Genomic DNA, 14,594 nt, shown 5'->3' with positions numbered 1-14,594 from the left:
GTATACTCAACTTAGATATGGGCCTAGGGTAGTTACTTCACAGGTGTCAATCTGTAAGGCATGCTGAACACCAGACAGACCTGTATTCCTTGGTATCTAGCCTCATAAACCCTATGCTTTCTCTGTTTCAGTCTGGCCCCACCTGATCCTTGGATAAGCCACTTTTGCTCATTAAGTCAAGGATAGCCAGAAAATTAAGTTAGAAAAACAAAAACAATTTATTTTGATAGCAACTGTTGGATCAGCTCAAGCAATTCATGCACCTCAGCCTAAACATGATCAATAGTTAAATGATATGTTGAATTACATTAATGCACTGATCTCATACCCCCCTCTCAGTGAAAAAATAATAAAATAAAAAATTGAGCAAGCACCATCCAATACATGCACATTTCTTTATTTATAAGTTACTTTCTTGTAGTACTGTACTAGCATATCATGTACATTATAAAACAAACACAAAATTATAAATTTTAAAAGGATGAGATAAAGATGAATGACATTTTTAAAACTTTTTTTTTAGTAGTAGTACAAACATCTTTCTGCTCTAAAACTTTTTATTATTAATATATTATTAATAACTATTAGAATCACAGAATGGTTTGGAAGGAACCTTAAAGACTATCTTGTTTCAATCCACCTGCCGTAAGCAGGGAAACCTTCCGTTAAGTAAGGCTGCTCAAAGCCCCATCCAACCTGGCCTTGAACACTTCCTGGGATGGGGCATCCGCTTCTCTGGGCAACCTGTGCCATTGTCTCACCACCCTCAGTAAAGAATTTCTTCCTCATGTCTAATCTAAATCTTCCCTACTTTAGTTTAAAGCCTTTAACACTTTACTTTTTACTACACTTCCTGGTAAAGAGACCTTCCCCAGCTTTCAGTGGGCCCCCTTTAGGCACTGGAAGGCAGCTACAAGATGTCTCCAGAGCCTTCTCTTCACTAGGTTAAGCAACCCCACCTTTCTAATACCATCTTTTTAAGTGAGATGCTCCAGCTTTCTGCCCATCTTTGATCCTCCTCTCAAGTCCAAGTATTAATATAGTATATAATTCTACTTTTAATACTTAAATTTGTGTTTTTTTTTTCTTTAGTGTGAGCAGTGTGATTGAGTAAGCCTCATTATTTTCTGAAGTCTTGGTCTAACACTGTGATATAGTGATTAAAAGGTTTGGTTCTATGCTCAGTTTAATCTGAAGCTTGGATTTACTATCTGTCATAGCTGAAAAAACACCTCACAAAGATCCAAGTAGATGGTAGATGTAGATCCAAGTGGAGGAAGTGCATCATTCACTGTGCTTTCTAAATCATGATTCTTCTTTTCCATTCCATCCATTAATTATTTAAATGTTTTCTTCTTGAAATTCAGCTAGTAAATTCATATAAGCTAATCAGAATGCAAACTAACATTGCACTTTCATATTTTTAACAGATCAGTTCAAAATCCACAGAAACTCTTTCTGTTGAAGATTTTTAAACAAGTTAGGAACTTCTCTATCCAAATTTATGTGTACAGATATGAGAGTTTTCACAGGTACATACTTGTATTACTTTTCAGCAAAAGCATCACATAATAATGGAAACATTCCCAAACAGCTATTTTCAAAATGCTCTCTCCGTATCATGAGTTTCTAACAAAAAGCATACTTTCTCATTGCTTGCTAAAACTCCTCCTTCACCTCTATGGGATACATTACTTTTTTCTATTAGATTTTGAAAGTATCTGCTAGGTAGCACAATGCTGATATTGTCATTACAGAAAAGGTTAGAAAATTTGGAAAAGTTGTCTTATCATACCAGAAAAACATGCAATTCATCTTTAAGCTCAATAACTCTTTTAAGCACTTTGCCACAAGATAACCATCCAACCCTTCTATCATACAAAAAATGTCGCTGGTCAACCCTCATCTCACTGCAAATTATTGTAAAGATTCTGCTATTTAAAGGCTGTTTTTATAAAGTGAACCACATCAATAACATCCTGTAGCACTTTGCACTTCTGGCTCCAATTTCTTTGCTGCAATAGACATGAACAATGCAGTGAATAAATTTCACGTTTGGTGATACTTCTGTAACCTTACGCTGGCATCTGTTTTTTAACAGATGCCAAAAGCTGCCAAAGCAGCCAGCCATTCTATCAGTGGTTACTCTTATGCAGTTGTCCCATAAAACTGTGTTTTTACTAAAGAAGTAATTTACTGTTGAGTTTGTATCTTCTACAGCACATCTCTCCTTTAGTGGTTCACAATGAAATAGCTCTTGTATGTCATTATTAAAACAGAATCTAGCAAACACCACATGCTGAGACATGCTAGGAACAACCGTACTTTCAGCCAAGTGTATGGCAAACCTCCCACACTGCGTAGTTTGTTTCTTCAAATCTTCAGCAATGTTTTCTATACATCTTCCAACAGTATTTGCTGACAATGTGCTGTCACCGTATTGTTTTCCAAGTATTATTTCAGCCATTTTTACCATCACAGGAAGAACATGGGTTTCCCCAATGGTACGTAGCTTTTTGTCTTTCACTGTTAAAAAAGAAGCCTCTAAAGAGGCTTCTAAAAATTTAGTATTAACTGTAGTGAAATTTTGTACAGTACTGGACTGAGTACCATATGACCTGAAATGTTGCCCAAAAAATTGTAAAGTTTAGTCTTCATGTTCTGGATGCTTAGCTTTTAAATGTCTTGCTAATTATAACGGCTTCATGCTATCACTAGCTAATACCAAAAGGCATAATATAAACTTAGGGTAAGGTTCATCCCTAACAGTGGCAGCTACAAAACCGTATTTCAAATAATCCCGAAAATTTTGAAACTTTTTTGGACAACTTCTTCTTTGATCTGATTAGATTGTCATTGTTTTTACCTCACAATGTGGCTGACAAAGAGTTCTTACAATGTGCAGAAGCGTCATCTCTGTCATTTCCTTGCTGCCTGCTTGTGTTCACGTTGTTAGCATTATCTTCAATCTGTGGTATCTTTGCTGGAATCTTTCTAAAACACTTGCCCATTTTGTGAGGGTTAGTTTAGTTAAACTAGGTAATACAATCCACAATTCCACTAAACCAGACACACAATGTTGCAATACACTGAAAGCAAGATAACAAGAGAGGCTGCTACTGTCAACCCCTCTGTGTTATGAACACCCACTCTTCTGTAAGGACACCTCATATACCATACACAACTTGATTGTCTGACATACTGGATTATTCACTCGGGTTGGTGGGTGTCAAGGCATATATTAAATGCTCAAAGAGCTTAATTGCTTTATTTTTAAGATAAAAATAAACGTCCATAAAAGTTTGAATGTTTTCTTCTCACACCCCAGTGAATTGTCTTGCGCACCTTGTGAAGTAAGCACATAGCACTTTGGAGACCACTGCACAAAATACCAGACGTGTCAGAAAAACAAAATATTTGGTATTCAGCATATGGTGTTCAGATCCTTTAAAAAAATTAGATAAAGTGCACATATAGCTTTGACTTCCACCCACAGTACTAAAAAAGTGATTACTTTTCAGGTTTACTACTATAACTCACTTCTATGCTGATCTTCTAACCGTGCATTGTAGCATAAGGTACTATTTCTTAATAGTTGACCACATCCTTAAAAAACACAAGTGTACCCACTTAACTTTATAAAAAAAAGTTTCAATAAAAAAAAAGTTTAAAATATTGCGTCAAATGTGCATCAGATAAGCACACTTCCATGATTAAGAAACAATTTAAATCCTTCAAATTAGTCTGGAGAAGAGCACTGTAATTATGCTGATTGCAATATTTTTGGATGAATGGCTGTACTTCAAAACACATGAATAAATGTGACCAAGTTGCAAAACAAGTTTTGGTACCTAATGAGACAGGTGTAGCACAGGCAGCAGTAGCCCCCACTGTGCTTGGTGGGGGTGTGCCAGGTGGAGTTGTCTCTATTCCACTCTCTTCCATCATTTTCCTTCAGCTACAAAAACCTGCAAGAAAAAAATAAAAAGCATGCTTTCAGCAACAAAACAAAAAAATTTAAATTAAAATGAGAGGGTCACAACACAGTGATTTATGTTACCCAACAGAGTGGAGAAATCTCAACTCTAGGAAAAAAGGAAAAAATTCTCTGCTCTCAAGTACATAATTACCTAGTATGTCTTATTTCTCCTACACCTTACCCTTATTTTTAGCACTGTAATAATATGTCAGACACCGAGCATCTTTCTAAAAATCTTACTGTGCATGCCCACTTACTGTGTCTAATGCATACTAATGGCATTTAGATGCGTAATACTACAGATATATACAGGTATTTTGCTGCATTATTGAGTGGTAGCAATTCAAAGACCTGTTATTTTCTGAGCCACGGCTGGATAGGATGCAAAACATGACCGGGACAAGACAGAGGACCAAAGCCTCCCCCTGCTGGCAGCAAGAGAACCAGGACTAAACAAGAAGCTGTAACCACCTCAGGCCTAGGAACACCAGCAGATGCTGCTGAGCATCACACCTGGGGCAAAGCACCTGGCTGAACGCTACGAGCAACAACATCAGCATGGCAGGGAACCAGCCCAGAAGCTCCTGACTCTGTGACCTGTGCTCTAACCAGCAGCTCACCTACCTTAAGAAGTACTTTGGGTCAGCAGAATTAACCCCCAGAAAAGCTAAATGAAACCAGCCAGGATTTATTTCAAATGCGGCTAAAATTACATGGAAATCAATTAAACTTGAAAAGTTATGAATAGTACACTGAATATAAGATTTCCAGTACAGCCAATTCCTGTAAAATCCGTGTATCGTACTACTCTGGTAACAATGTCAGAAACAAAGACAAATGACAAATTCAGCTTTTATTTTGAAGACCAAGTTTATCTTGTAACGCTTTTAAGTAAACCTTCAAAATATACCACTACTGAAAAAGTAAAGCTATGCATTCACTTAAAAGTTTAAAATTAATGTATAAAGCTGTAGGACAAGAAAAGGAGAGGTAAAAAATAAATAAATAAATAAAAATCAAGACTCAAGAACACCTGGAGAATTTTGTTCTTCAGTGCAGAGGCAGCGAACAAAAAGCCCTGCTTCCTCCCAGGCCTGGTAAGCTACACAGCAAAGATTTGTATCACTCCCTGAAGTAACATTTCTTAAGGAAATTTTAATAAAATAAAAATCCTACATAATTATACATATGAAAAGCTGAGACACTCAAATATTTTCCACTTTAACCATTACGTCTGCAGCTACTGAGGAGTGCCAGATTATTCCCTTTACAATTTATAGAGGAAAAGGCGTAGATAGTGTGTTGAGTAAGAATACCCACATTTATATAAAAGTAATTCCACATGCAAAAATACATTTCTTCCTCTCTCTCAAACAAAAAAAAAGAAAAAAAACTATATCCTCACTGCCCCACTGTTGTTTTAAATGCACAGACAACACTAAGTTTATTTTTTTCCTCCATATTAACTCTTATAAGCAAACTGAAAAATCCCAAATGTAGGATGTAAGTTTTAGTCCTGTCAGGCTTATAACATATCTCCAAAAGCAACAAAAGCATCAAAATCATGGGAGGAGAAATTCCAGACCCTCTGCCAAACCGCTATGCAAACTTTGCATCAATGATTCGGTATTAAATGAGCCTAGCCTCAGAAAGCCAATAAGCATGTATATAATATACAGACAGCACTCTTCATGAAAACTCTTATGATGGGAAGACTTCAGTTTCTGGGGACCTCTTTAATCCATTTAAAAGCTTCACTTTAGGCAGGATGGATGGGTCAGTAACTGCTTGGTGGGGAACAGACCGTCCTTACAGAGTTAGCACATCCATCTCATCGTCCCTTTGAAAGGAACTGCACACAGTCTCCCGTTAAACTTCACTACGCAGAGGAATTTGCAATGATAAGATTTCTGTCTTTTAATCAGGTTACGTGAGTTTACATTCCATCCGTGAAAGCACTTCGAAGTCATCCTTCTTCCAATTATACACTGCAAAGCCAGAAAGAATTTTCCATTGTGCAACTGAAGTAATCACTGACCCAAACCTCCTAGAAACATCTTATTTCATCGAGGCTCCGCTGATCTGCTGCTTGAATGCAGCTAATACCAAAATTAAATACCGTGGCCATGCGGAGTGACTGAAAAGTTTCCACGGGGCCACTTCTCAAAAACTCCACACAGAACATTTTTCAAAGCCAGACAGACATCGGAGATTCAGGAAGGGGGAGGGGAGGTGGGGCCAAAAAAAGATGCTGACGAAAAAAAGAAACCTGAACTGACATCTGGAAAACTAGGGATAAGCAGTAATGTAAATAGACTCTGTAGTTGCTTTTCTCTACTGCCTTTAAAATAAAGGAACTGCTACAGCACCTGCAAACTTGCAGCAAAAATTGCAAGTCAGTTCCTGAAGTAGAATGATTTAAAAAAAAAAAAAAAAGGAGGGGGCTCAAAATTTGAAATTTAAAAAAAAATAAAAATCAGTGGTTTCACGTTTTCTTCCCTCACTGGGGAGACTCTGCAGGACAGCCAACCATCTGCCAACCCAGCCTGGCCAAAGACAGAAGCTCAAGAGGGGAACCCTACCAGCCGTGGGGTTTGTTCCCATTCCCCTGGGCTCCACAGCTCTGGGTGTGCACCACCAGACAACGTCCCCAGTAGGCCGGATGCCTTCCTGATGGTACCCCGTCACAAGTATACTGCTCTGCCTCCCTTCTGTCTGCCTCAGATTTTATCCTCTGACCCGAACACATCATATACTCCTTCATATATTGCCCACTATAATCCACTGGGATTTTTGCCAATAACTGGGGAAAAGACAACTTCACCCCACCTCTGGGTGGAAAGGCAGACATTTCTTTATTCCTTCACATAACACACAGCCAGGGCAGCCTGTAATATTTTCCTCCCCCTCTCAATTCATTACTTTCACTCTTGTCTTTTTCCGTCTACCCAATCCCCTGCCTTTTAGCTTACACGTGTCTTCACGTTTTCTGTGAGCTCCTACTCCCCGATACCCCACTGCCCCAAGACACTCTTTTGCACCCAAGCAGCTCTGAGAGGGAAACAGACCGTGAGCACGCTCTGACTATGAAGAACACAAGATTGAGAAATGTCACACAACAGTCAAATTCACTGTGAAGTCCTGACCTGGCAGCCTGCACAAATAACAGCTTTCTAAACACTGAATTCTCAACATAAGCCAGTCATAGTTTGCATGTGCTGCACGCATTAACATAATTTAAAAAAAAAAAGTTAAAGAGAAAAATAAAAGATAAGACAAGAGAGAAGGGAATGCGCAAAAGGAAAGGAAAAATACAACAGATGTAATTGGAAGATAACAGCTCATCATGTCAAAAGAGTCCAGCATTACATATAATTAAAACTAATTCTGCAGCATGTATGCGTTAGCACTTGAATCTAAATGGCCTGTCTGAACACAGTTATATGTGAGAAATTGGGAAGCAAGCAGTATATGAGAAATGTGTAAGAACAGAAAACAAAATACAAGGAATCCACAAACTTCAAAAATAATGTCCTCAACAAAGTTTCCAATGAGGATTTCCAGCTTCCCTCAGAGAAGCTGCAGTGCAGCTGTTTCCCAGTAAATCCTACAAATCCTTAATTACTGCTCGAAATGGCCTGTCTTTTAGTGATTTCTAAAAAAAATAAAAATAAATGTTTAAATCATTATTTGTACTACAAGCCAAAACCAATTTACAATCAGTAGCCCCTGAAAACTATGCTTCATTTCTTAACGATATAAGTCTTTATAGAAGCTACAGTGAGGTTTTCTGCTTTTTACATAGACAGTTTTTATTGCACCTAACTTTCTACGAAATACTGTTCATCAAAGCCAGCCATGTTGCAAATCTGCAAGCCAGTCTGTTTTGCCAAAAAATAAATGCTAAAGTGCATCCTACTACGTTCTTTACTTCTCCCCTCTCCTTGATCGCTCCTTTATGGTCAGCAAATATTTTTCAAGCAAATATAGTCATGTAATGCAACATGAATAGACAGAAAAATGACTTCAAAAATTAATTTAAATACACAGACTTTTATATTCCTTCCTGCAAACTGGAACACTGTGCATTACTAAGCTGAAGAGACAAAGGAGAAACTCTGAGACAAGCAAATTGGAGTACGTACAATTAGTTGAAAATTACAGCAGTACTGCCATCTACTGATTTTTGACCAGAAGCTGCTATCACAAATTTGATAATCTCACCACATTTCATTGGAAGAAAACCTTTACTTATGCTTATACAAAAGCAAAATAAGTGATACAGAAAAGAGAAAAAAAATACACCCCCCCCCACATTCCCAGTGACCAGCCATCCTTAAAATAACTCGTATAAGGAGAAGCATTACTTCTGCTAGGCTTCCATCTTTTTTTTGTTTGTTTGTTTGGTTTAAAAGAAATCTTTTTCAGTATTAATAGGATGCATTAGGGAAGACGCTTAATCCTTGCATTACAGAGAGAAAGTGTGCCACATCTGCAAGGCCTGTCCTTAGCTGACTGGTAACTGTATTTTACTGATTCTCACCAGATGAATCTCAGCCATTAACCCAATTCCCAAATGCAAGGCCTGTGTATGCTGACGGAAAATCAGGCTAAAGCTCTAACTGAAAATTTTAACGGAGCTGATGTTAAAAGCAGGAACTAAACCATTCGATTTAGAGACTAAAAGGCTGAGCTGGGAAATTAATCATCTTTTGACTTAAGTTTAATATGAAGTGATTACATTTGCTTTAATATTTCAGCAATAATCTTAATGACATAACCATACTTCAAAAGCATTCTTCAGGTTATTACTCTAATATACAGAAATTGACAGTTAATGATAAGATTACCTACAAATGGAGATTAGCAAATTTCACATGGATAAAAACACATTATCCAGAAATCAGTCATACTTTAGTGTTTATACTAAGGTCTTATTTTTAGTCATTCTTAATTAACCCCTTCTTGTATTTCAGTAGATACTCCTGCTAAAAAAAACACACAACATACTCAAGAGCTCGAAGGGGCAAAACTGTTCTCCAAGCAGAGCCTAAAATGAAAAAAAGTACAGCTGGAATACTGAATTCAAACACTATTAAACTTCTCACCTGTACATCACAATAGGTATAACTATTTTACTTAAAGTCTGAAACACACTATGTGTGGTTACTCACACTAGTAATGGCTAAACACGAGTTGACAGCTTTCCAGAATAAGCAGTAGCCATTTATTTATTTATCTGAACAAATCAACTGTTTGGAGTCATACACCCAAAGCAAACACCACTTCAAATAAAATGGTACATCCTAGGTTGTATTGACTGAGTCACAGGCACATACTTCCATTGAACAGGACATAAACCCAAGGGGGAAAAAAGCCCAAGAACTCAAAGATTCAAATAAAATATTAGAAACAGAACAGACTGACTGACCAAGGAGAAAGCAATAAAAAAAATGACAAAAGATGAATGACAGCCTATTAAAGAGGAAGTTGATGCTGGTTGAAGGCAACGTACTTTCAACACAAGAAGTTAAAGTTTCATCTGAAATATTCCTCACACTGGTTTATTCTACTTTAGAGAGGCAGAGAGAGCCAGGGATAAGACTTCCTTCAGAATCTGCAGACAGGTCCTTGAGGATATACAAAGCCTCACTGAAGCCAAAGGAAGGGCATACAGGGATCACCATTTTAATCACCTGGTGTTAAATGACTTGTCCTGAAGCCCAAAGCTCTGAAGAGAGGCAAGCAAAGGGGAAAAAAAAGAATGACCTGAACCCTCCTATAGCCATTTTATGTCCATAGCATAGATAACGGCAATCAAAACACCCACATCAACGTTTCACTTAAAAGAAAAAAAAAGCCTTTACCGATCACCAATCAGAATCCAGTGTGCCTCAGACCTATCACATCACCAAGGCGGAACAAAACGCCAGGCATGCCAGCAGTGGTTGTCTCTAATTTGAGACTACTTACAGACAGGGATATCATAGTTCATACATAACACTTAAAAAAAAAAAAACAAAAAGGAAGTTCCACTCTGAGCAACTCTGAGTTCGTTTTTACTCTTCCAAAAGCTTTCTAATCTTCTGTAAATTATTCCGTCTCCCAGATTCTCACTACCACTGCCACCCCTCTGGATTTGTTCCAGACCACATGCACTCTGACCACTGAGGCTTTATTTTTAAATATCACAATGCCTGTACAACACCGAGGACCTCTGATCATTGCTGACCAATCCTACTAGTTTAGGACAGGATGTTTTACCTGACTACATTACACCATCTAAAAGAGACAAAAAGCGGTAAGCGTGTATGTCCCACCAACTTGCAGCAACAGCTACACCGCATGATGTGATGTAACAGCTCCTGCACTTACAGAGTGGTTTTTTTTGTTTTTTTTCCCCAAAAAGAAATACCTTTTTCATGAGACAGTAAACATACATCGTATAAATCGCGGGTAAATCCATTTATCAGTGCTCCCGCTGCCTACAGCGACCCCGCGGCACCTCCTGCGGCCAGCCCCGCACAGACAGCGGGGAGATCCCCGCGCCCGGTCCCACCACCACAGGCCGAAACCACGCAGCCCTACCCGCACCAGCGATCCCAGCCCCCGGCCAGGCACGAACCCACCCCGGGGGTGCCCTCAGCAGCTCCCAGCCCCCAGCCCCGTCCCGCCCGCCCCCGGCCCTACCGCCGCAACCGGCACCGGCGAGCGCGTGGCAGCGACGGCAGCGGCGCGACCCCGCCGCCCGGCCCGGCCCAGCCCTGCCCAGCCCTCCGGCCACTCCCTCCCGGCTGCCGGCTGCCAACGCGGCCCCCCCAGCCCCGCGCTGCGGGCACCCCCCGCGGTCCCGGCCCCCGCCGCCCAGCCCCAGCCGCCGCCGCGCGGCCTCGGGGGGAGCCCGCGCCCCGCGCCCCGCCGGTACGAACGGGGCACGGACCCGGGCCGCAGACGCCGCCGCCTACAACTCCCGGCGGCCCCCGCGGCGCGGCGCACGCGCGCTGCCACCCGCCCGCTCGCCCTGGCCCCGCCCAGCGCCACGAGCTGCCACGTCTCCCGCGGCCGCCGCCCGGACGGAGGCCCGCCCCTGCATGCCCTACAAGATGGCGGCCGGGGGGAGGTTAAAGGGGGGGTTTAAAGGGACGGCGGGAGGGACCGCCCCTTGTGCCACGTTCAATGGCGGCTCCGAGCGGCAGATGGGAGACTTTGGTTTTACTGCTTCGCCTTAACGCTCGTAATGACGCTTTTTGCCGGCTTTATGCGTGCAAATAACCCTCCCTGCCTTCTCACTACCAGGTAAAAACCGGCGTGGTGGACTTACTTACGGTCTGAGCACGCCGTTGGGCACCCTGGAGTTCAGATTAACAGGCTTCTCTCTTTTTGCTGGGAGATGGCCGTACACAACCGTGAACAGCTGTATGATTCAAGTACGTGGACGATGTGATGTTAAGATACATATTTGAAATGCTTCGTTGCTCGCTTTTATCAATACCGCAGCATGGACTTCCGTGTTTAGCCACAGAACTGACATAAACTAACGTCGATCTGACCCGGCTCAGTTCAGAAATGCCAGAATGAATAATCAACTGACAGACTGTTAAACAACAGACTAATACGAAAACGTAATCTTTTGTGTAAAACAACCTAGTATAGTAAGGGTTTGTAAAAAAGAAGTGGCTTTAATGATGAAGGAAAACTATAAAGTGCCAGTGCAATAGAGAATTGACTGAGGAATTCGGAGCAATTGAACCAAATGAAGCTTAGGAGTAACTTACTAACTTTTCAAGAACCATCATTATTTGCTCCATGTTATTTCAGTAATGGAAAGATAACCAGCCACGTGTGTCAGGGGGACTAATTTTATCTATTCCTTGGCTGTATCATTCCCCCTTTTGTCTGAAGCAGATTGTCAAGTGGAAAAGTGGATGGAAAAACGTAGTTTTTCTTACAAGTACTATATGCAAAATCCTCATAAGATTGAAGAGTCAGTTCCCTTCCTATTGGTTCAGAGGATGCTTTTTCACTTTGCACTAGGCTCTGAGAACTTGCCTTCTCACTTTTTTTTTTTTGGTGGTTTTATTACTGTATCGTGTGTGCAAGATGCGTTTTGTGTTCTGTCTTCCGTGCCTCAGAAAGCCAAATACTCCATATCCACTTGAGTTGAATTCGCCCTTGTCTTTGGCTGGAACATTCCAGTATTTTAGCTGTTGCTAAATAAAAGGACATTTAGTCACTCCCTCATTTAGCTAAATGGAAGACATGCCGATCATTTTTCAGCATGGTATGTGATTATTTGAAAGTTAAGTATAAACCCATCAAAAACTGCTCAGCATTCATCGTGACATTGCTGAGATCACCAAGTGCATTGATTTGTGTAAATGAAGATTTTGCATTCCCCATTCTTAAGAAACCATTCAGAATTGTTTTGTTATATTGACCTCAGTCTGGCCTCTACCAACTCTGTGGCAACCAGCTTAATTAATAGCATGTTCTTGAAACAAGTTCTGTAATACAGACATAACTCTTGATTTTCCTTAATCCATTTTTTTTCAAAACTGCTTTGCAAACTTAAAATGTATCTTCATAAGTCTTGTCATTCCCATTATTAAATGATACAGTGAACACAAATGGTTATGATTACCTCTATAAAGTACGTAACAAAAAAACAAACAAAAAAAAAAAACAGCCCTGGGGTAACTATCAAATAAATGAATAAAATAGAAAAAAGTTTGGGAAACTTTTTTTTTCTCCTCTTTTTAATAACATTTTTTTCTTTAATTTGCTCCTGTGTAAGCATAGTCTTCAGTGTTCTGATGACAGTGGAGTTTTGTAGTTATGCAGATATCTTGTGGAAATAAAAAAATCAATAGCTGCAGCTGTATGTAAAGTGCTTCAAGAAACAACACCTCTTGGTGTTGACCATGACTCGAGGTGTACAGGTAAAGGGATGGTCTAGCCAGCGGCATCCCCTGTACAGTGTGGCCTGCCAGACCTCAGTGTCAGAGCTTCCCTCGCCTCCCGGTGAGCAGAGGGGCTGTGAGCAGGGCAATCACAGGGACACAGGCTGTGACATGTCTTGCAATGTAGAGCCAGAATAGATGGCGCAGGCGGAGTTACTCTCCTGCATTTCGGAAGCAAGCAGAGGAAGCGATCTTGAAGAGTACTTATCTGGTGATTGTGTCATCTGTCTTTTATGTGATAGACTGTAATTGAGGACTAGAGCCATAAGGGGTTTGATGTTAATTCCTTCACTGCAGCAGTAGAGTGCCTCCCGTTTTAATTGGGATAACCATACTCCTCAGGGTCATGTTGTTTGGTTCTCCTTGCTCCTCAGCTTATGGGAAGCTTGAAACATAATCAGTTAAGTATTCAGAGGATATTTTAAAATCCATTACTTAGCTTATTTTTAAGCTCAGTGAAAGCTTGATAAACATGGCCTTTCTTTTATAATAAGTTTGTTTACCTTCCTGCTGGGTAGAGGGAACTCCCGTTTTTTTCCTTCTTTTTCTGCCACTGTTTACATGAATGGTTCTTCAGATGCTGGTCAGGGGAACATGTTACTACAATGTTTCATTAGCAGCCTCAGCCTATATTTTCATTTCTAGCAGAAACTTTGAAAATTGTCCCTCTGAATTAGTGCATGGTTCCCCAAGGTTCAGTTAACGTTCTTGGGGAGGAGGTTCAGCCATGAAGGATTAACCAGGAAAGGTTGGTCAGATTGAGAACTTCATTTAGGACACATAATATATTGTTCTTAGACCGTTTATGTTAATGGTAATTTGTTTTGCATTTTGGCAAGTCCATGTGCTTCTATTACATAATCATAAATGTATTTCATTTTATATATATATATATATAAAAGTTTAATCTGGAATAAAACTGAGGTTTTATGCAGGGTTAGCCTCTGGTCATTTGACTTGCAAAAATACTTCTGAAATGTAAAGCAAATGCAGAATGATCTCTTCCTAAATTTGCAGAGCACCTGAAGTACTGTCTGTGAAGTGTTTGCTGCTCCTCTCACTTCCATGGGTGTAAATTCAAATGACAGAGATGTCACTTTAAAAGCGATCATGCTAACTATTTCTCTATATGTTTATGCTAATGAAAAAGAAAACTCCTGCGTTTTTCAGTCCCTGTATACCATTTCTGTAGTGTGTGCGTAGAATATGCAACAAGCAAAAAACAGCCAATAACTGAGAACACAGCAGTGTGACCTAAATCTGTCTGCAGTCAATAAGCCTGTTTACGTGAGCTAGCAGCTGTGTGACTGCATCATGTGCTAGATGCAGTTGAGAATTTTACAGAAAAAGAGTTGCTTTTCAGCTATATGAAAATGAAATCCCTGAACCAGTTTACTGCTGAGTTACATGAATGCTAGAGCTGGCAGAGGCAGGAAGACGGAAGGCAGAGCCACCTCAGTTTGGATCTAAATCTGTTTAAGCTGTTACAGAACTCAGACAAAATAAAACAGATATTTCATTTATGGTATCTTTCCACTGCTTTATTGTAGGAATCTTCAGTTTCCTTGGCTTTTGTGTTTTTATTTTGATGAGTCAATTAAAAGAAAAAATAAATTATTAAAAAGTGTTTTTTTTAAGATCATAACATGAAATTA

At 40.1% G+C, this 14,594-nt stretch overlaps 1 protein-coding gene across 4 annotated transcripts in view; it reads right to left on the bottom strand.

Annotated features, from left to right (window-relative positions):
* PRRC1 (proline rich coiled-coil 1) overlaps positions 1–11,051 on the bottom strand; it is a 30,393-nt gene extending 19,342 nt beyond the window's left edge. Inside the window, exons 1-2 of one of the 4 annotated variants that reach the window (XM_083819182.1) lie at positions 10,920–11,051; positions 3,852–3,968 (exon numbers count right to left, since the gene is read on the bottom strand). In XM_083819182.1, coding sequence (XP_083675308.1) covers positions 3,852–3,948 — 97 coding nt within the window. In that variant the 5' untranslated portion in view covers positions 3,949–3,968; positions 10,920–11,051. The other 3 variants (XM_083819181.1, XM_083819184.1, XM_083819183.1) reach the window with 3 other exon arrangements.
* Positions 11,052–14,594: the final 3,543 nt, after the last annotated feature.

The sequence above is a fragment of the Anser anser genome, assembly GCF_964211835.1.
Source record: "Anser anser genome assembly, chromosome: Z".
In the NCBI taxonomy this organism is placed as follows: Eukaryota; Metazoa; Chordata; class Aves; order Anseriformes; family Anatidae; genus Anser; species Anser anser.
The sequence above is the reverse complement of the archived record's forward strand: the minus strand, read 5'-3'. Positions and strand labels throughout refer to the sequence as shown.